The sequence below is a fragment of the Nothoprocta perdicaria genome, unplaced genomic scaffold, assembly GCF_003342845.1.
Source record: "Nothoprocta perdicaria isolate Ctin4 unplaced genomic scaffold, notPer1 scaffold_138, whole genome shotgun sequence".
Taxonomy (NCBI): Eukaryota; Metazoa; Chordata; class Aves; order Tinamiformes; family Tinamidae; genus Nothoprocta; species Nothoprocta perdicaria.
The window spans coordinates 997,715-1,017,745 of record NW_020454516.1 but is presented as its reverse complement, the minus strand read 5'-3'; the positions used below and the strand labels follow the sequence as shown (position 1 = coordinate 1,017,745).

The 20,031-nt window shown below is 48.8% G+C and overlaps 1 protein-coding gene across 2 annotated transcripts in view; it reads right to left on the bottom strand.

Annotated features, from left to right (window-relative positions):
- The window catches only part of SPRED2 (sprouty related EVH1 domain containing 2), a 40,040-nt gene that overhangs the window by 4,748 nt on the left and 15,261 nt on the right, over positions 1 to 20,031 (bottom strand). Inside the window, exons 1-4 of one of the 2 annotated variants that reach the window (XM_026034009.1) lie at positions 17,617 to 17,639; positions 9,044 to 9,221; positions 7,732 to 7,900; positions 5,632 to 5,696 (exon numbers count right to left, since the gene is read on the bottom strand). In XM_026034009.1, the coding sequence (XP_025889794.1) occupies positions 5,632 to 5,696; positions 7,732 to 7,900; positions 9,044 to 9,221; positions 17,617 to 17,633 (429 nt within the window). In that variant the 5' untranslated portion in view covers positions 17,634 to 17,639. Of the gene's footprint in view, positions 1 to 5,631; positions 5,697 to 7,731; positions 7,901 to 9,043; positions 9,222 to 17,616; positions 17,640 to 20,031 lie in introns of those variants that run through there. The other variant, XM_026034008.1, reaches the window with a different exon arrangement.

The following is a 20,031-nucleotide window of genomic DNA, read 5'->3' as shown; positions in this document are numbered from 1 at the left end:
ACAAAAGCTAGATTAGCGGAGCTAAAAGAATTTGTGCAGCTAATCCATCATTAATGTCTTTGCTGTGTACAAATTAAACTCTTTAGCCTCTAAACTCAGGGGCACACGCCTCGGGTATAAAGCACTTAATTACCCGTGGGGAGAACCGCAGTCAAACGCAGACTCCCCCCAGCAGACGGGGGATATTTTAAGGCTCGGTGCGGGGTCATTTATTCACCCAGTTCTCGCCGTTCCCACTATTTTCGCTGGAATCCGGCGCCGAAATAGAACCCAACAGCTGCTGCAAACTTTTAGAAACCCCTCTTTGCAGGCACTGCAAATATGCCAGGCTTTGCTTCAAAAATGCAGCGGCGCTTATTTATTCCGGGCTTCCTTCTTGGAAGCGAGGGCCAGGGATGGATGAAGCTGCAATCGCTTCTGCTTTTGCTTCCAGGAACCTCGGCAAGGCGCAGGGGGAGAGGATCCCTGGAAAAGGGGTCGTTCAAGCCCAGGCGGGGAGGAAATCGGGTGTTAAAGCAGAGAAAATAGCAAGAAAAACCCTAACAAAACTGCCTTTTAGCTGCTGGAGCGGGAGAAAAGGGGCAAAATGAGCATAAAATCACGCCAAGTTATAAATAAAATAAATTATAAAAATATTTTTAAAATTATAAAATAAAATCACTTTCAAGTTATGGCAAGCCACAGCTCTAAGGAAGTCTCCTCCTAACAAAAGACGGGATTTGGGCTTCCTGCAGGATATATATCCCATTCCCGCTGCAGAACCAACGGTGTTTGCAGGTGGGAATGGGATGGAGCCACAAAAGACACTATAAAAAATGGTCTTTAGGGAAAGGATGGCGACAAGAAAAAATTCCTACCCTCGGCAAAACAGTTCAACGCATCCAAATTGCTGCTATAATTAGCTAAGTCAGAACTACACGATAGCGAGACTCGAAAGAGCGCAATCTAGATATTATCTGCTTAATAATTTGTTATTGCACTGCAGATGCTCCTTGCCTTTCTTCACACATACACCCCAAATGGCACAAGGAAGGCTGCTATTTGCAGGAAAGGGCTGTTCTTTGCTTATTTTTTTTATTTGCATTATCGCAGCGCAACATCTCATCATTTCTTTTGGGTCTAGTTGTGAATAAAATACCAAAGTTTTTTTTTTTTTGGCAGCCCTGTCTTTGCAAAGGGCTCAGAAATTCAAATACTGCATGCAGTAAAAAAGGGACAGTTTGGCTCAAATGAAAAAGAAAAGAAAGAAAAGAAAATGAGAAAAAAAAAAGTTTTGAAGACCTAAACTGAAACAGTGCCAAAGCAACCGAAGCTCCGTGCATTGAGCTGAATTGCATGTTTCTGCTCGCTTGGATCAAGAATCTGTCCTACCCACCAGAAATGAACCTGAAAGCAAAAAATAATACCTAAATTTTGAAAAAAAAAAAAAAAAAAAAAAAGCTTCTTTCTAGCAATTTGTTATCTTTACTCAGTTCATCTTAGTTCTTCAGGTCATTTACATCTCATGAATCTGCAATATACTTGGGGATAAACAAATCTGATGTAACGTGCATATTCCCAGCTTCCACACCACAATAACCCTCATCATTTATTCTATGCACACAGCAAGCTGCGAGCGAATGAGGACAATTTACAGGCTGAAGTAGATCAGAATTATCCCTTCAATTCCGAAAAAGTAAAGGAAATAGCAAGTACCATCCCAGACCTCAGCAGCGGCCTCATTCGATGGCAACTTCAGCTTGCTTGTATTGGCAGAAAAGAAACAGCAAGAAAATAAGCAGCTGAATTCCTGATGGAACCTAAAATAAGCAGGAGCTTCTTGACGATCAGAGACCATCTTGATGATCAGAGACCATTTTTACAATCAATTTTCCCTCCTGAAAAACCTCTCTGAGTGTTGCTCTGCCTTCCCACCAACTGACACTGATTTGCTGTGTGCATAGTGGACCTGGAAAAGGAAAGATAAAAGGGATTTAAACAAACCTAGTTTTAAAATGGCTGGATATTCAGGGCTTTTTCCCCTATTCTGGTGCCAGCTACCTCTGCTTCTGCTCCTGGTAGGAAAACAGGAGGAACCTCATGCTTGGCTGCACAGAACAGGATGGACTCACTCAAGGTGACACCAGCGGATGCATCCCAACATCCGTAAGGACCTTGCTCTTCCAAAGGCAGTTTTGCTTTCTGCTGCTGCATCTTCATCCTAAGGAAAAGGCAACTGCAAACTCTTGCTCCTGCTCACTCACGAAGGGAGGCTCGGGACCAACTGCTTTTCTATTCTCAGCACCGCCGTTTGTGGTGGATTCTTGGGATGAGAGATGCTCTAACCCTGCACAGAGCTTACAGGAATTTGCAAATATATTCCAAACATCTATCCAATCTACAATACATTCAAACTGGACTGGCTTTCTGCGAATCTACTTTAAAGAGCTACAGCCGTTCCTTAAAAGAACCATCTGAATGTGGAAGGACCACGCCAGCAAGAAGTTAAGATTTAGTGTTTATCTATCCAACATAAATCTTATACATTTTAATCGTGAGGCTGCAACACACTTGAGGCCCGCATGGGAGATGAAAGTAGGGAAAAGGTTTCATGGCAAGGCAGCGGGAGAAAGCTGTTTTTTTAATTATGAAACCGCTAAGAGATGTGAGGAAGAGCGTAACGTTAACATCTGCTGCAATCAGCTGCGGAGAATGGGCAATTGTGTGTGAGTACTGAGGGAGCATCAGCAGCCTCCAAACTTCCGAGCCTCCAAACTTCCAAGGGCTCCGTCCCCATGTGGAGGAGAAAAAGGGGTGCAGGATCCCCCCAAGCACCCAGCTGGGTGGTGCAAACACCCATCCGAAGCGCCCTGTTGCAAGCTCCATGTAAATCCAACTGCAAGGATCCCCATTCCCAGAAAAGCGAGGTGCACCTAGGAGGAGAAGGGTGGTGCCAGTGGCAGCAACATCGGTCCCCGTCACCTTAGTGCAGCAGGGACCCGTTTTCCCCTTCGTAAAGCTGGAGAACAGAGGCCAACGCTGGAGGCCAAGGCAGCAGGTACCAAGTCCACAGAAGAAACAGCGGGTTGAGGGTCTGCAAACCTAAACCTGCAGCTCAGACACTCTTGGTTTTTGATTCTACAGCTGGAAGATTCTCTTTTTTTCATAAAAATTAGTATTTTAAAAATCACATCTCTGTGACATCTCTGCTTTCCCGATGGCTCGCTCCGCGAGACCGGCACGCCGCAGGCTCTGGAAGACATTGACCTTTCTTTCCTTGGACTCAATTCACGTTCTTCCCTTCATGGGATTATTAGCTCTAATTGAAAGTAAAAGTGTAGATTGAGGGAAAATTCTGCCCAAGAACTCAATTATACGGCAAATCTTGTGGCTGAGGAAGTACGGGATATATTTGTTCCCTATTAAATGTTATTTCTGGAATGAATGTTAATTAAAGAAGCCTGAAGATGCGGGCTAGATTGATGAAGACAAACAGAGCAATCTCAGGCCATTGCAAAGACAACGCTTCCCCCGACGGACACAGAACGGATGGCTAGTCTTACTCAGATTGCATCTCTTGAGAGGATGATTTATAACGTACAAGACGGGAGAAATCTATTTGCTAACATATGGAAAACATTTATGGGCTCTACTGAGGATTTGGAATTAAAGAAACACAACTACACATTGTTAAAACTTCTAAATGGAGATTGCGTTTCAGAAATAAGTGCGTTTTCCCCGAAGTGGGTGACATTTGTTTCTACACGCTTTCGTTTCCTGCTGCTACAGCTTCCCGAGCAGGGGTTCGTGTCCATGGGCTTGCTAACTACAGGTCTGATTCACCAAAAAGGTACTAGATGGCAAAGTCCTGTTTTTTGAAGATAGAAACTGCATTGCAGAACGACGGCCACCGAGGTGTGCTGGAGTGAGAGGCAGGGTGCTAGGTTATGAACCACAAAGCAGATGCCATAGCAGTTGTGTATGTGCACAAAAACATGCATGCAGGATGGCAGCAAAGTCATCAAGACCAGGGACAGCACAAAAATCCCATTTCCATCAATAAGGAATATCACAACCAGGGATTAAACACGACAAGGGAATTTGGTTAGGATGATACTCTGCCAATGATGCATGCTACAAAACGCTACGAAATTCAGTAGTTACCAAATACCGGGGGATTCGGTAAAGCCGTGCAAGAAATGTGGAGTTTGGGCTTGTTGTGACCGTTGAGAAACATCCTCGAGGAGAGGCCGGAGCTTGGAGCAAGTACATGAGAGATGGCAGCGCAGCGGCAGCGCTTTTCCGAGGGGCGAGAAGGGCTGAGCAAATGACTCAATCCTGCAGATACTTCTGCAAACGCTGCTGCACGCGGCTCCGCTCAGCCCTGCGTGTGGGAGAGGGGGAGGACTGGGGAGACGCTAATAAAGACGGTAAGCAACTGAAAGAACGAACGTTTTGGGTCTCTAAAACAGGGCAAAATGAGGGAAAATCCAGCCCCTCAGCAGCCTATTGCTGAGACTGGGGAAGGGTGTATGGGGAGTATGGAAATGGTGGTGGCAGATGCTGCGTGCAAGGGTGACCAAACGGGCTGCTATGCACAAGAGAAAAAAGTGCAAGAAAGAGTAAAACTGAAGAAGGAAAAAAAGATTTTTTTTTAAAAAAAGTCACATCTCTATCAATCGTTCTCGTTTAAAAACCCTCCGCATTACAGCGTGTTATTTTTGGCTTCGGAAGATTTCAAGCTCTGCCATCATACACCAGGATTCCCGGATAAATGGGTAGTCAGGAACTTCAAAGAGCTGAAGGTTGTCATGAAAACCCAGGGAAATAAAAAAAGAGAAGAAAGATCAAGGGGAAAAAAAAAAAAAAAGCTTCTAAAAATCACGACAGGTCTGATCACGATGGCCGCAGGAGCAACCCCTGATCCTCGAGGCCCTGAAGATGCAGGAACAGGCGGAGAGGAAGGCTTTAAGCCAGGCTGTGCAAGGCAGAGCCTGGACACGTTTGCTGGTCCTCGTCAGGACATCCCGCCCCAGCCCTCCCGGCATCTCCTCCCGCTTCAGGAAAGCTCCCAAGCGCGTTTTAGGCACTGCCACAAACTAAACCCGGGTTGCTCGCTCCTTCCCTGCTCCCGCTCCCGGTGCTGCCGAGCAGGAAGGCTGCACACGACTGTTCATTCCTCCAGCTGGAAAACTCACGTGCGAGCATCCTTTGCCCATGTGCACAACTAAACACCTTCCAGTTGGTTTTTGTCCCTACCATAAAGGCAACTGCTCCAAGTTTTGCTTCCCTCAGGACACCCCTGGGAAGCACGCACTTATCCCGGTTTGTAGGATGCGCCTTAAGGCGAGAAAGGGAGCAGGAGAGGGGTGTAAGCATCACTCGGACCAGCTCGGATCAACGTGAGGGTATTACTTGCTCAGGTCTAGCCCTGGAAACCTCTGCCCTGCTCCCTCGTGCTTCTCACACGACGACGGGAAGCCAACACAAACCCCACGCTCTTGCTGCGGGTAAGAGGCGGGCAAAAGTTTACCTCCCGCAGAGGATGTGCTTCCATTAAACAAACACGACGGAGGCCGGAATTCCGAGCAATAAAAGGAGCCCTTTCAAAGCCGCCCGTGCCAACCACGACGTCGCGGGCGCCGCACTCACCGTGAAGACGTCGTCATCCCCGACCTCCGCCTCGTTGTGAAGCGTGGACGACGACGTAGTGGATCCTAGGAGGAAAGAGCTTTTTAAAAACACGTAATTTCCATGCAGCTCCGTCGTGGAGCTTCATTAGCCTGGTACATTTGTATTCCGAGCACTGCTGCGTGCCTGGAGCCCAACTCTCCACCGCCTCAACTCGATCGCGGCGGTGGAGAGCACTGAATGAATGGGTGAGATTAAGGAAGAAAATAGTCCTCCAGTGCCAGCGGGGCTGGAAAGGTAAAATCCAAAAGTGCTTCTTGACATGTAACTGTGTGGCTGCCAATGCTAATTGGCAACGCTAAAAATAGCAATCAGCATTTCCAATTACAGAACACTTCCAGTTCTGAGGAATGATAAAGCCACATAGTGATCAGTGCTCGAGACCAGAGCCTCAGCCGTCAAGAAACGATATGGAAGCTGTTCTTCAGTTGAAAATGTGTCTTCCTTAAAAACAGGGAAAAAATGACTTGACACTTAAAAATAAAGCTCCCTTTGATACATTAAGAAAATGTGTCTTCCTTAAAATTAGGGAAAAAATGACTTGACACTTAAAAATAAAGCTCCCTTTGGAGGGGAACTGTTAGGTTGCTTTCTTCTTCTCGTAATCTAGGAAGTAAGCAAATATTCTCAAGGTCTTCTCTTTTATTAGCTATTCATCAGAGAACCATCTTTCTCTGGATAAGCAGAGCATTTAAAAGGAGCCGAAATTTGTAAAACCATACGCAAGAATGAAATACTGAGCTGAAGTTCTGATTATCTGCCTGGCAATGACCTGGGAAAGTGGGAAACTGTACCCAGAGACCCTCCCTCTAGCCTCCTTTAACACTACATTTTTAATAGGAGAACATTGAAATTTTGGGTTGTTTTTCTGTTTGTCTGTTTGCTTTGGAAGTGCATGCATTTATAATTTAACACCTATAAGCCTCTGAGAACCGCAATCCATGAGGCTGCACAGGAAGTCTTGGGCAGCAAGAAAAAGGTAGAAAACCCTAAAGTTAGAAAAAAAAATAGATGATTTTTAACCAAAGTCCACTGTTACACTTAATAACAGTTGGGATGTGCTCAAACAAAGCAAAATATCACCTTCATTCTGGAAAATATTTTAAAGGTGTGCTTTATATACTGCTACCTGCACTAGTCCTGGCTGCTTTTGGTTGCGTACCCTGAAGATGTGCAGAGCTAGGCCCACTTAAACTGCAAGCCCTGTGAAAACCTCACACCGTTTGCTCTACCAACTTCCAAATAAGAACAAGATTCAGGCTCTCTCTACAGAGCTATGTAGGGTTACTGCATTTGTGCATAAAACCGGGATATTTCTGATACTACAGGAAGCAATGCAGGGGTTAATGCTTATCAATAAGGAGTTAAAACTAGGTCAGGGCACCCAAAACCCTAGGCTGCCTATAAAAGCAGGTGAAGTTTAATGCTTGATTCCTGAAAGGTAATTGTTACCTATCAGAATATTCCAGTGGTACAGGGTGAGGAGGAGAACGGCTTCAGACCGCTCGGGTCTCCCTGTCAAGTGGTTAAAACGGGAGCAAAACCCCACGTGGAGCCGTGAAAGGAGAAGTAGGGAATCAGAGCGGCAGCAAGATGCCGCGAAATGAGGAAAGGAAAGACTCAGGACGACTTCAAAGCACAGGCAATTCAAACGCATTTCTCACGGAATTAAAAGAAAAAAAGAACAAAAGCAACAAACAAACAAACAGGCCAACCCCCCGACAAAGTCTTCAAGGGCTACCACTTGACTAAGCAGCCGCAGGCAGAACCAATTACTGTAAAAACAAACCAAAGCAAAGCTTTCTTTAGGCCCATGCAGGAATTTGTACTTTGAATTTAACAAACTTGGTAGAAAACAGATTCTGCTGTACGCGGGGGCCTGAGAGAGCCTGGCCTTTTGTTTAAGCGGTGGTTCCTCACATTGAAAGCAAGTCTATGGAGAAAGCACCAGAGATAGGAGTTGCGGGATGTGATCCTGATGGACTGGGATGGGAGGGATGGATAACTGGGGGCCTGGTGGTCCATCTCTGCAAGCCCCCTGCTCCACTCCCATCTCCATACCTTCGATGAGGTCCTCGATGGCCTTGCGCACGCCCCTGTCGAAGGCGCGCGCGTCCGCGGGGCTCTGGAAGGTGAGCCCGAACTTGCGGTTGTCTACTCTCCAGTGGTGGAAGGTGGGGTTGGCCTTGGTGTAGACCAGGTCCTTCTTCACGAAGCACTCCAGCACCACCTGCGAGGGAGAGGCCCGTTGGTGTCCCGCCATCGCCGCCTCCGCTACCAACCCATGGTGAGGGTGGATGGCGGCACCTCCAACGCTTGGGCGCCCGTTGGGTAGGGCCCTGCTCGCCTCCCACCAGCGCACGCCAAGCAAGCAGCGTGAGAACCTCCTCGCTCCGTCATCCCACTCCACAGAGGGAAGTGTGTCCTCTGGCAGCGGCTGTGGGAGGCTCTGTCACCTCCCCACCATCCCTCCTCCTCCTCCTCATCCTCCCCGAGCGCTCGTTTCCAACGCTGCCATGCTGAACACCGGCCCAAGCGCTCTTAGGCGTTCCTTAGGCTCGTAGGCATGTCCTTAGACAAGGAGCCTTCATGGGAATGGGGACACTTTGCTGGGCTTGCCCCCTTGCTCAAAAAGCATAAGCACGGTTCATAAATAACACCCACGGAAAAGCATCTTGAAGAACAGAGTGGTGCAAACACGAGCTGTGCTGGAGACACCTTTGAAAGGCCGGTCCTTGGAAAGCAGGACCATGTATGCCTCAGCTGGGACAGGCCTTTTGCTGCCCCGGCACCGGGCAATGCCACAAGGAGCAAATTTCAGAGGGATCACATGTGTGAAAGCGGGCAGCAAAACGTGACATCCACCGCGGTCTCGAGGCATGGGGAAAAGGCTCTGTGAATTCTATCTGTGCAAGAAAGTGCCCCTTTTTAGGAAGCCAGCCACCAGACGCGAGCGAGCGCGTCAATTCGAGAGACGACTCGTCGTCGTCGCGTGCCCGCTCCGCGAGCTCCAGTCCCGTGCTCAGCGCAACGTGGCTGCCTTCAGGAGCCTCCACACTTCACTCCACGGCTCCCAGACCCCGGGCACGTCCTCGGAAAACACGGGGCCCTCCTGCGGGCACCAAAAAGGGGGTCTGTGCACATGGAGGTGGGACATTTACCTGCGAACCCCAGGTGGCCGCACCACAACCTAGATAGCAAGAGGTGACAATTCAATGACCTTCTAGACACGTGTGGGATTGTTTTGTGCAATCTGGCACTGCTTTTTTTCCAATAACGATAACAAAATAACTTGCACAAGAACACAATAGCATGAGATTTGGGGTTATTCTCACTATGGGAAAAGACAAAAGTTTGAGGTAGGTTCTATTACCAGTTTGTCCTTCTGCCTTTCACCGTGGATCAGGAATCCACTTCTTCCATTGCCCTCCGGGTAGGTGACCTTGCAGACGCCAACTCTACTGAGGCCGCCTCCTTCTTGCGGCAACCATCCGCCGCTGGAGTCATCTCGGGTCATAACCACGGCTTTCACTCGCACAATGTAGCTGTCACTGCAACAGCAACAAGACAAAACCTTCTGTGAGCATCACGCGGGCGCAGCCAAGCGCTTCTGCTCCGCTCATTTAAGGCGGCGCCGAGCCGGCTGCCAAGGCGGGCGCCGAGTTCCTGCTGGGAATAGCGGGCCCACCTCCGCAATGGATGGTCTCCCTGGGAAGGAAGCCACCAAGCAGCAGGACAGCTCAGATGGGTTTCCAAATATCCAGGTGGCAATCGGTGCCAGAAGCCCCTTCCCTCACGCCGTATGGGACACGGACCTACAGGATGGGGTGAGCCCTGCAGCATTCCCTAAACACCCCCATGGCATGCAGAGAGGGAACAGGAGCAGGACTTGATGATCTGGAAGGTCTTTTCAACCCATAATGACCTATGAGGGCTGGACTGCAGCAGTCCTGCCATCCCCAGGCAGGAGCTTCTCCAAGCAGCCCAGGGACAAAGCAGTTCAAAGCTTCTGCCATTGAATTAGCACTGGAATAACTTGAGAACAATGCTCAGGAATTCCTCCACAAGCGGGACACCCGTTTTCCTTGCAGGAAAACAGCACATGCATCTCCACCTGGGTGCAGATGCAAGCGGCTCGGGCATTGGGACCACACCGATTCTAAACCAGCTTGGTGAGCACATCATAACCTTGCATGAAACTGCTGGAAGCAACTGAGGGATCTGAAGATGATCCAGGGGACTGTACATCAAATGGGTCAAAAAAAGCACACACACACAAAGCCATCTGCGTGTCCTGAGCAGCTCTACCAAAAGAAGAACCCAAGAGACATGCACGCTCCCACCAACACCGGCCCCAAGCAAAGGAGTAAGAGGCATGAAACACAAACTAAAAAAGGTGGAGACAGACACACTTCCTTCCAAAGGCTTCCTTTGGTTTCCTGAACATTTTAGCACCCATAGAGCTGCTCAGGCTCCTGCTGGCTCTTCTGGGCTGAGAAACCGCAAAATCCCTTTTTCTTCCTCAAACAGCCACCGAGTCCCGCTTTGGAAAAACTGCCTCTTGTTGCGGAACATTATTTTGCACCTCCATTATAATCCAACCGCTATCATGTGAAATCCAAATGATTATTTCTCTGATATGACCATACTTTATGAGCTAAGAAACCAGCCGCGCAGATCCGAACTCATGGTACGCAGATGGCAAAGCACTCTGAATAAACAGGACACACATTGCTCTTCCCCTATTTAACACCCCACACACACTTGAAATCCTTCCCAAAAATTTAAAATAGACTTCAGACATACTCCAAATACTCTCTCATCTAATCCTTAACCTTCTGCTTAAGGCTCCACTGTTCATCCTTCCTAATTAAAGTTGCCGGAGTAACCTGGATCAGACCACAGATCCTTCCTCCAGCCCTCGCAGCAAAATGAGCCTGGATAAAGGAAAAACGAGGAAAACCCTTTGGGCTCCTTGACCAGGGTTTGTAATGGGCAAAGCACTAACCAGAAGGAAGGCACTTCCTGGAGACGTGCCCTTAACCGGTGCTTATCTCTGTTGCAGATAAAGCTTGCACACGTGTAAGGAATGCTGCTCATCACCCCAGTGCTAAGCCAGGCTTTTCAGAGTATTTCTGCTCTGAGTTTTTAGAATATCTAGAATAAAGGAAGCAAGACAAGTGTGCTTACAAATGGGCGCAGTTATATTTCATTCTGTAACTAAAAATCATTCCCACTTTTCACCTGTGGCAACTCTAATCTCTTGCCTTCCAGATACACAGAATTAAGCAAATTACCGCAGCTAATTTCCTGCTGTGCCAAATTGAACTGCTTCCATGCAGGGTAGTTTTTGTTCTCTTCTCCTATGTACTTTTTCCATGTGTTCTTCGAAGATTAGCAAGTAACAGATAAACACAAAGAAAGCTAACTATATCTTGCTGCCCCAACCTTTTTCTTGTCCAAAGGCTCCTATTTGGGCTTGTTTTCATATTAACTCCATTCACTGCCTTCTGGAGAACTTCCAGTAAATACCAAGCTCTTCTCTGAAGCAGGAGCAACACAGAAGTCAACCATGCAAACACACAGTTCCTTCTCCTGGCACCTTTGAATATCTACTCTTGCACTTTAGCATCCCATGGGATTTACCATACCCTTTTACAGAGGCATTCGGAGCCTTTGGCCTTCCCACAGGTAACGCTGCAAGGCATCTTCAGCCACTTTGTTAAGAAACCAGCAACGACTCGGCGCGTTTTGGATTTCGACTTATTATTTGTGTGCTTCTCCCACCCCTCAGTGATTTCTCCAGGCTTGTAATTGAACACTGGTGGATGCCTAGGTATGAAATTCAGGTTCTTCAGCTACGATCCCTGCCCTTTATAGCCACGTGGCAGCAGGGCACGGAGCCGCCAGGATTTCCTTACCCTATCCATGCAGGAATCTCAACCTACAGCTCTTTTATAACCTCTCACAACCTCTCAAAAACCGCAATTCTATCCCAGTGTCCAACACTCATATGACTAGCTGGAACTTCTAGCAGTGGAAAGGGCAGATGTCACTAACTGCAATGTCACAGTCCTATTTTTGCACGGTTTTTGGGGAGAATCAGGCTGGCTGGGCTCATTCAGGACATCCTGGGCACCTAGTCCAAGCTCCGTGAGTCCCCAACCTGGGCGGTTGGATTGGATGATCTCCAGGGGCCCACTGCAACTTCAACCATTCCATGACTTTGAGAGAAGGCAGATGGGTTTGGGATGAGCCTTGGCAGCTGGATCTGCCTACAGCCAAGATAACTTACGGGGGCTCAGGGGCTGGGGAAAACAAGTCAGGAGGGGATTTTTTTGACTGAAACATGGCATGAAGGGCTGGTTTCCTTCCTCCTGCCACAGCAAGAAGGGCAATCACCTCCGTTCCTCTGGGCCAAGAGGACCTTGCTCAGCAGAAGGGTCTTGGCAAGGCAGGCAGAGCTCCACTAGTGCAATCTCCTGGCCAGCCTTTCCAGGTGATCAAAGCCACAACATCCCGGGAGAGCCCGGCATCCTCCCGCCACACAGCTCCCACTTCCCAATGAGCTACGGACGCGAAGGGGCTTAGGACAGAAGCTAAAATTTTAAAAAAAAGCTTCATAGACTGGTGGTGTCGCTAGAGTTACTGGACTAGGACGGAAGGTACAAGGCGAGATTTCAAGGCTGCCCACCACTGCCCTTAATTTTACGGCAAAATCTTTCCTGCAGTCTCCCTCCGTAAGCGTGGACTGCAGCTTTGCTCGCACCCGTGCCGACAGATAAACACTTGGGAGGCATTCAAGTCCGTCGGCGAGAGCTCCATATAAGGCCTGGGCTTCCTCCGCACGAGAGCTGTTTATTTTTTTTGTGATTTGGCTTTATGGGAGCGCACAGAGGCTCCCACTAGTTGCAAGCCACCGAATCCCGCATCGCTCCGAAGAAATCCGTCCGCACATCCCCAGGCGGCCGGTGCCGGGGACCAGGGCATGCTCCCTTCAAAGCGAACCAGCCCCGCTAAAACCAGCCCCCTCCCAGCAGAAGAAATCCTAATTAAGCATGTGAAAATACCTGGTTCGTTCCCATTAATGACATACTGAATGGAGGGAGATGAGATTAACTGCAGGTCTTTCATGGAGCTAAAAGGAGCAGCTAAGGGAGCCAGCAGCAGCCTCAGCTCCCCTCATTTTATTGCCTTCTAAAACTTTAAGACCGCTCTAATTGTTGGGTTTATGGCCAACATAGCACGCACTTCATGCAGACTATCCTTAATTATGCTCTTAACCGGCACGCTCTGCTGTCTTCACGCCCGCGGTTTGTCTCGGGCGGTGCTGGAAGCCTGGGATCCGTGCGGATCCGTGCGGATGCTCCAGGTGCATGGCAGCGCTCCAGCTCCTTCCAGGGCTGCTGCAGGTTGTGTGCCGGCCGCTCCCGGAGCAAGGAGCAGAAGGAGCTTGGGGAGCAAAGGCAGCGCTGCAAACCACAGCCCGTTCCTACTGGAAGCCAAGCTGAGCCCTCCAAAACCTGTAGCTCCTGGCTGTGCATATGGATGCATATATACATATATATATGCGTATGTAAAGGTGTGCGTGGTTGCATGTTTGTGTTCTGGAGGATATTGAGCATTTTCCTACGAAAAGGTGGGTGACTGTTAATCCCTGTGATATCCACACGGTATCCAGAGTTTTTGGAGAGGCGCTTGTGTGTCCAAGAGGCAGGCTGCATTTCAAGGGGATAAAGGCGCTTTTCTCCGGCATTGGGGAGCCGAGCACGACCAACACCTCCTCAACATGGCCCTGGTCACTCACCGGCACCAAAACCAAGTGGGGAAAACACCCGGAGTGTGCATGGAGAGAGGGATGGGAGAGCGCCTTGTCTCCCCAAAACGGGCTGTTATTACCCCAAAGAGCAGCTCAGCCTGCGCCCGACCGAGCCCTTCCCGCTCCGCGGACCAGCCCTAATTAAAGCTCTGTGGACCAGCCCTGCTAATTAAAGCTCGGGGCTCTCTCGGGCCTTCCAAGGACTCAAGTGCTGGCATTAAAAAGCACTCGTATCTCTCAGGAAGTTTTCCAGCGGGGCACGGCAACGGCACTCCCTATCAGAGAACTACTGCTCTTAAAAGGCAGAGTCAGTCTTAAGGCAGTAGCTTTGTGAAAGAAGGAGCAGTTCCACCCCATCCATCACCACTTTCCTTCCTTTCTTGCTGTGCTTCAAAGGCAGCAATTACAAATATCGTATCTAAGGTGTTTTGTAGTTAAATATCCCAAGAAGGGATATTTAAGGAAGGAATCTGATCTTGCCCGAGTGACTGCTGGAAGTGACACTGGAGGAGCTCAATCCTGCAGCCACAAAGCACCTGCCTTTTGAGGGAAACCATGAAGAACCACAACTCTTTGGGTCCCTTTTCTTGACCCGATGCTCGGCTCTTGAAACCCCTAGTAAGAGTGAAATACCTGCAGTTATGAACAGCGTTCTTCACTCACAATTTAGTAAGAGCACTCGTTGAAATAAGTAAGAGCACAGCGAAATAAAGTTTGGTATTTTGACACCATTGAGGTTTCTAGCAGGCTTGAAGCTTTCTCATTAAGTATCTAAAAGAGGAAAAAGGCATCTGTGACACTGTCCAAACCCGATATTACATCCGAGCAGGTAGGAAAGCGAGGAAAACCTGCCAAATTTCAGCAGGGGATGGTTCAGCTCACAAAGGCAGCACTGACAAAGGGAGAGGAAGCATTTAAGGGCTTGAGCCTCTAACATTTTCCTTGAGCTCAGGTATGTCATCACCCTGGAACACAAAAATACTGCAGCTGTAACAGATCTCCAATGTAGTGAATATCCAACCTATATTCTTCTCTTTTATTCTTAATACAACACTACTGAGAGGCAGCCTCTATGCAGATCTACCATTTTAGGGTTTACTCCTCATTCTCCAGTATTTCTCGCCATCCAAATACACCGACATAGTTCAACATTCCTTCCTTTTATGAAGAAACTAGGGAACCAGAACAGCCCTGCAGACAATGAGTGCTTGGCTCGTGTGCTGGGGCTGCACAGGGGGAAAGGGCACCCCGTCCTCCATCCCAAAACCTCCTTCAGGTTGAGGAGAAAACCTCCTGGTTAAAGTCCAAGCTGACTTCCGGCGGTGGGAAAAGCTAGGAAACGGTGGCAGGAGCAGCTGAGTAACATATGAGGGGAATTCTAGGGAGTTTGCCATCCTGCAGCTCTGCAGTTTTGCATGTTGCTAAAATGCACGTGGCTGGGAAAGCCATTTGCCCCAGTAGCTTGCATTGCAAATGTCTGAAAGTAGGCTTAAAAAACATAAAGAAAAAAGAAAGGATTCATTGCGATGATCCCACTCTCCATTATCCCCAGCTCTTCTGCAGCAGCAGCTGAGGGCCAAGGAAAGTGAAAAAAAGGCACAAATCCCAACGGATTGAAGACGTACATGTGTGATAGTCCCCGTGTAGGCGCGGGCAGGATGTGAATAAGACCTGTGGGCAACAGGACGAGGAGAACTGCTTCCAGCCCCCAGCAGAAATTTGCTGCTTTTCCTTCTTCGATGCCCTCCTGGGTGTAGAGCAGCCCCATGGAGAATAAAAACTGGCAGCACATCTGGATTTGCTTGCAGCGCTGCGGATAATTAGAAGGGCTGCTCATCAGGCCCCATAGTAGGAAAGATGAACAGTAGTCTTGTTGGCTTGTTTTCCAGAAGGGGAAGGATTTCTCCAAAAGAAAAAAGCCCAGGACACCTGCAACCATCCTGCCACCCACCTCCGCATCTCCCTGCAACGCCAAGGCAGCGACGAACAAAGGAATCCTTTCACCAAAACGTTTGCTAAACATTTAAGCACGATTTTACTCAGATTACGAGAAACAGCTCTATCATATTTGCTCAAATGGGATTTCATAATCCCATAAATATTTCAGGCCCTTCCAGGAAGCACATGGAAAAGCTGCTTTTGTGTGCGCGTGCTTTCAACAACACACACAAAAGCACCAGCCTCGGAGAGGACAGCGACTTTTGCAGGGCGGTTTTGCCCTTAGTGGACATGCAAGAGGGACATTCCCTGTCCCCCTTCCCGTGCTATGGTCCCTGTGCTATAAATCCAGCTGTGCATGGCCGAGGAGGAGCAGGACCTCACGGCACGGGCTGCACCTCGGCGTTGCTTGCTATCCCCACCATGTCCTTGTCCAAAACCCCAAATAACCCCACCAACAGCCTCTCAGAAAGCAGCATGCAAGTATGGTGCAGGAGAAGTTGAGGTTGGTTGATGGAGAAGCTTCAGCTCCATGGATTTTAAGGGATTTCCCAGGAAATCACACAACCAGCGCTGAATTAAAGCGCAATTCTGCACTGGTAAGTAGATGAGGTTACTATTAGCAGCACTGGAAGCATCTCTGTGGTATATTCTTGAAACTGGGCTAGATGCAGAGCTATAGAAATCACAGCAAAAGTCATGACAAAAATATTTATAGATATTATTTTGAGAAAACCTGCATATTCTTTACAGGCCAGTGCATCTCCATTGCTCTTGGATAGCACCAATATCCATCACTGGGATAGAGGCAAAAAGCACCACTTCATGAGCAACCACCACTCTTGATGAAGAGGAAAGCTTTAAATTCACAATGAACTTCAGTGATTAGTGAGACACCTTAGATGCCCTGGAACTCGTCCCACATCAGCTTTGCAAGGCAGTGTGTTTGTCAGTGACTGTAAATTATTTTTTTTAAAAAAAAAAAAGCTTTCCTCAAAACTGTTTGATGGTTCAATTATGCAATAAATCATTATAGTTGCAGGCAACAATATACATGGGAAAGTTTTAAGAAATAGCAAGTCAAAAACATAAAAAAACCCACCAATTTAATGTGATAACGTATTTGAAAGATGAATCCTGCAGAGCATTAAGCATGCACACAGCGGAGAGAGAAGTTGCACGCTCAAGCCCTAGGACTTTTTTTCTGCGTAAGAATACAAAATATGAACAAATTGCAAGCAACACTAATTAATATTATCAGTTACCGTAATAAGGCAGGAAGTTGTTAGCGCATGGCAGATGCTATTTGTTTTATAACGCATGCAAGATAAGCAAAAAGTGCATAAGGGCACATGCAGCCAAACAGGTAGTTGCATGAGACCCGCACCCTGAATTCATTTATTCAAACAAATAAATGAAACTAAGGGAAAATCCCACCCAAACGCCCCACAGGACACAACCAGGTTTAATGTTTTTTTCCCCCTGTGGCATTTATGTGGTGTGAAACCCTCTGTTACAGCAGCCCTGTGCAAGCGGATGAATGGTGGTGTTGGGCACCACTCGGCCGTGCACGGCGGCTACAGCTTCATCCCCTTCAAAATCCCGGCTTTACCCCTGCAAAACGGGACCTGCGGGTGCCCCAAATGCCCCAAGTCTCGGGGGGCTCCAGGAAGCCCCAGGCTGCGGGCACAGGTCGGGGGACCCGCGCGAGCTCCTCATCCCGGAGAGCTCTGCCTTGTAAATCTCAAGTGTTTCCATCTTTTGCCAGGTAACCGTGTTTAAAATAACCTGCATGCCGAGATGCCCCAAACGGGGCATTTTCACGCATATTCTGCCGCCTCTCGTCAGTGACCCCCTGCCCACCCACGCTGGGGACCGGCCGCACGCAGGGACACGCAGCCAGACGAGGGACATGGTTTCCCTGCCAGCAGCTATTTTCCAGGCCGGGCTTAAGGAAGGGTGCCCATTAGAGGCACTGCTTTTGGAAACCAAAACAGGAAAACACCCATGCAGCGGGAAGCCTGTGCTCTGCACAAGCCACTCGTCGCCACCGACGGATTACATGCAGATTTAGGAAGGATTCAGGAGGGCTGCCGAGGCAGCCGGGGCGATGTGGTGGAGAGAAAAAGGAAGAGAGAAAGAGAAAGAACAGGAAAATGGGATCACACACAGCGACAGAGCCCACGTACCTGCTAGGGGATGCCATCTCCTCTACATTTTGTCCCCGTCTCGCTCTGCTTTACCATTATTGCCACTGCAAGCCTCCGGATAAAATGGATCGTCTTCTGCTGACCTGAGTACCAGCTGCTGAGAAGTGGCTTCCCCCCATGGATGATTCAGTCTCCTTGACGGATATACTGCATTGTGCGGGATGAGTCATCCCCCAGTTATTCTGCATATTACAGGCCTGGCGGATCATTACTCATTTTCAACATCCTCCTTCTCCCGACGCAGGCACACGAGCTGACCAAAGATCCCTGCTTCCCCACCCCGCTTATAGGCTCAGGAAAAAATAAAACGATCGTTACGACGGCCATAAACGCCCAAGGCAGCTCTTGAAAAACGGCTCGTGGAGAGGCCACGCCGCCCCGGCCGTGGGAAGCCGCGCCGAGCCCTCGGATACAGCCGCTCTTATCGGTTCAAACGGTCCAAAGTTGACAGCAGGGGTAAGGCCGTGGGTAAGCCGGGCTGCACTTTGCCCCAGGGACGCTGCTGGCGGGGGTATTTGGCTTGTAAAAGAGCATCCTGCACATAGGTGGTGAGGTGCATGCACATCCATCCGGACACGAGCCCAGCAACCGGTCCAACACCCAAGTCCCCATGGCTTCCTTGAGCTCTCCAGCAGCTCCTACCTATCTAAGGACATTCCCAACTGCTTGCATGAGCTACCAGCCCCCTCAGCTCCTGCTCCTCCCCACATTACATGATCTTCCCTAAATTCCCCCTGTGTTTTCAAAGCTAAAATGTCACCCAAGAACAACCTCAGCTCTAAGAGCAAGAACCTGCGACCCTGAATATACAACTTCTGGAAATACCTGCCCAATCTCCGAACTAATTTACACTGATGATTAAACCAGAGGACGACTGAGGTGTTTACAGGCCTGGCTACTGTTGGTTTCTCAAATTCAAACCATTTTAACGATGCTCCGTGGGCAAAAATCACTTTTTCTCAAGGGAGGGAAAAGTGGCTGAAGTCATGGTGCACAAAAGTCACCTTTCGGTACAGGCTGTCGAGGAGGAACGAGCCGCAATTTCGCAGACAGGATTTCCCAAATCACGTCCATTCTCCAAAAGGGCAACTCTGAACCTCCGAAGCACCGAGCTGGACCCCGCCGAGGCCCAAACTCCACCGCGTCCAGTAGCTGGACCTACTGGCATGAGGAGACGGACCTATTGACAGCTTGGCTGCATTTTGTACAAGGGGGGAATCCAGCTACAGCCCAAGGCCTCGCTAGAGCCAGCAGACAACATTTTAACTCGGCTACAGGGGCATCAAGCCACTGCTCTGTTTACTCTCCTTCAAGCCCAACATACAACCCAAAAAGGCCCTTAATTTAATGGGGGACTGGTACTATGCTTTGGTGGAAAATGGTCATCAATGGACAACTCACTAGCTGGTCAGTGTACCTTGATATCCAAGCAGTTAATAGAACATAAATATGCATTTTAAAAAACATATAGCTCCACTTCAAGGCTAGTCCTGCGAGGATGTGCAAGGATTCAACTTGCTTCTGCACTTTCGTCTTCAAGTCTGGCAGCAGCCCTGCTGTTACAGCCAGAAAAGTTAAATAAAAGATATCTACTCCAGCTAAATAAAAGATAGGTAGTCCATTTTGAGCATCTTTGAATCAACCACGTTGTAATCCCATCTCAAAAATGTGGCTTCAGCATTTGGACCTCTCCAAAGCACGTGTGTTTCCGTGCCTTCCCACTGCTCCATGGACTGCTGCTCCAGTGGGACACACAGGCTTGCACGAGGGATTTTTTTTCTGCAAAGTCGTCTGTGTTTCTGGTGCCCCAGGATCAGGAGAAGTCGGGGAGAAAAGCTTTTTTTGTAAAAATCACGACACACAAAGACGCTGTTCTAACTGTTACCGAGTGCTTGGTCCATACAGAGAACAGCTTGGGCAGGTTGGGCCCTGGTTTTCGGTCCTCACCAGCGTGTGAGCCCAACACGGTCAACCAAAAAGCAGCAGAACCACCTGCTTCCCTTCACTGCTGTCCACCGCAACTGTGGGACCCAGCCACGGAGGGAATGATTCCTCCTGAATCCAGCCGCACCGCAGGGGAAAGGAGAGCACTGCCAAAATGGGGGGAAAAGGCATAAAAACTCATGCTCAGGAATGATCTCAGCTGCTTTAACGATGTGTTGGGGATCACCCAGCGTGGACGGCTGCGCTCGCTGCAGACCATTACGTCTACCTGGGCTCCGGGCGCTGGCGCACCTGAAACCCTTTTCCACCACGAGGAGATGCCAACCCACCATGGCATGTTGAAGACAACCCTTCTTTGCCGCTTCCAACCGCACAAGCCAAGGCATTTATCTACACATTCCTTCAGGAAGGCCCCTTCAATATGACTAACAACTTGTACAGCTCTTTTAT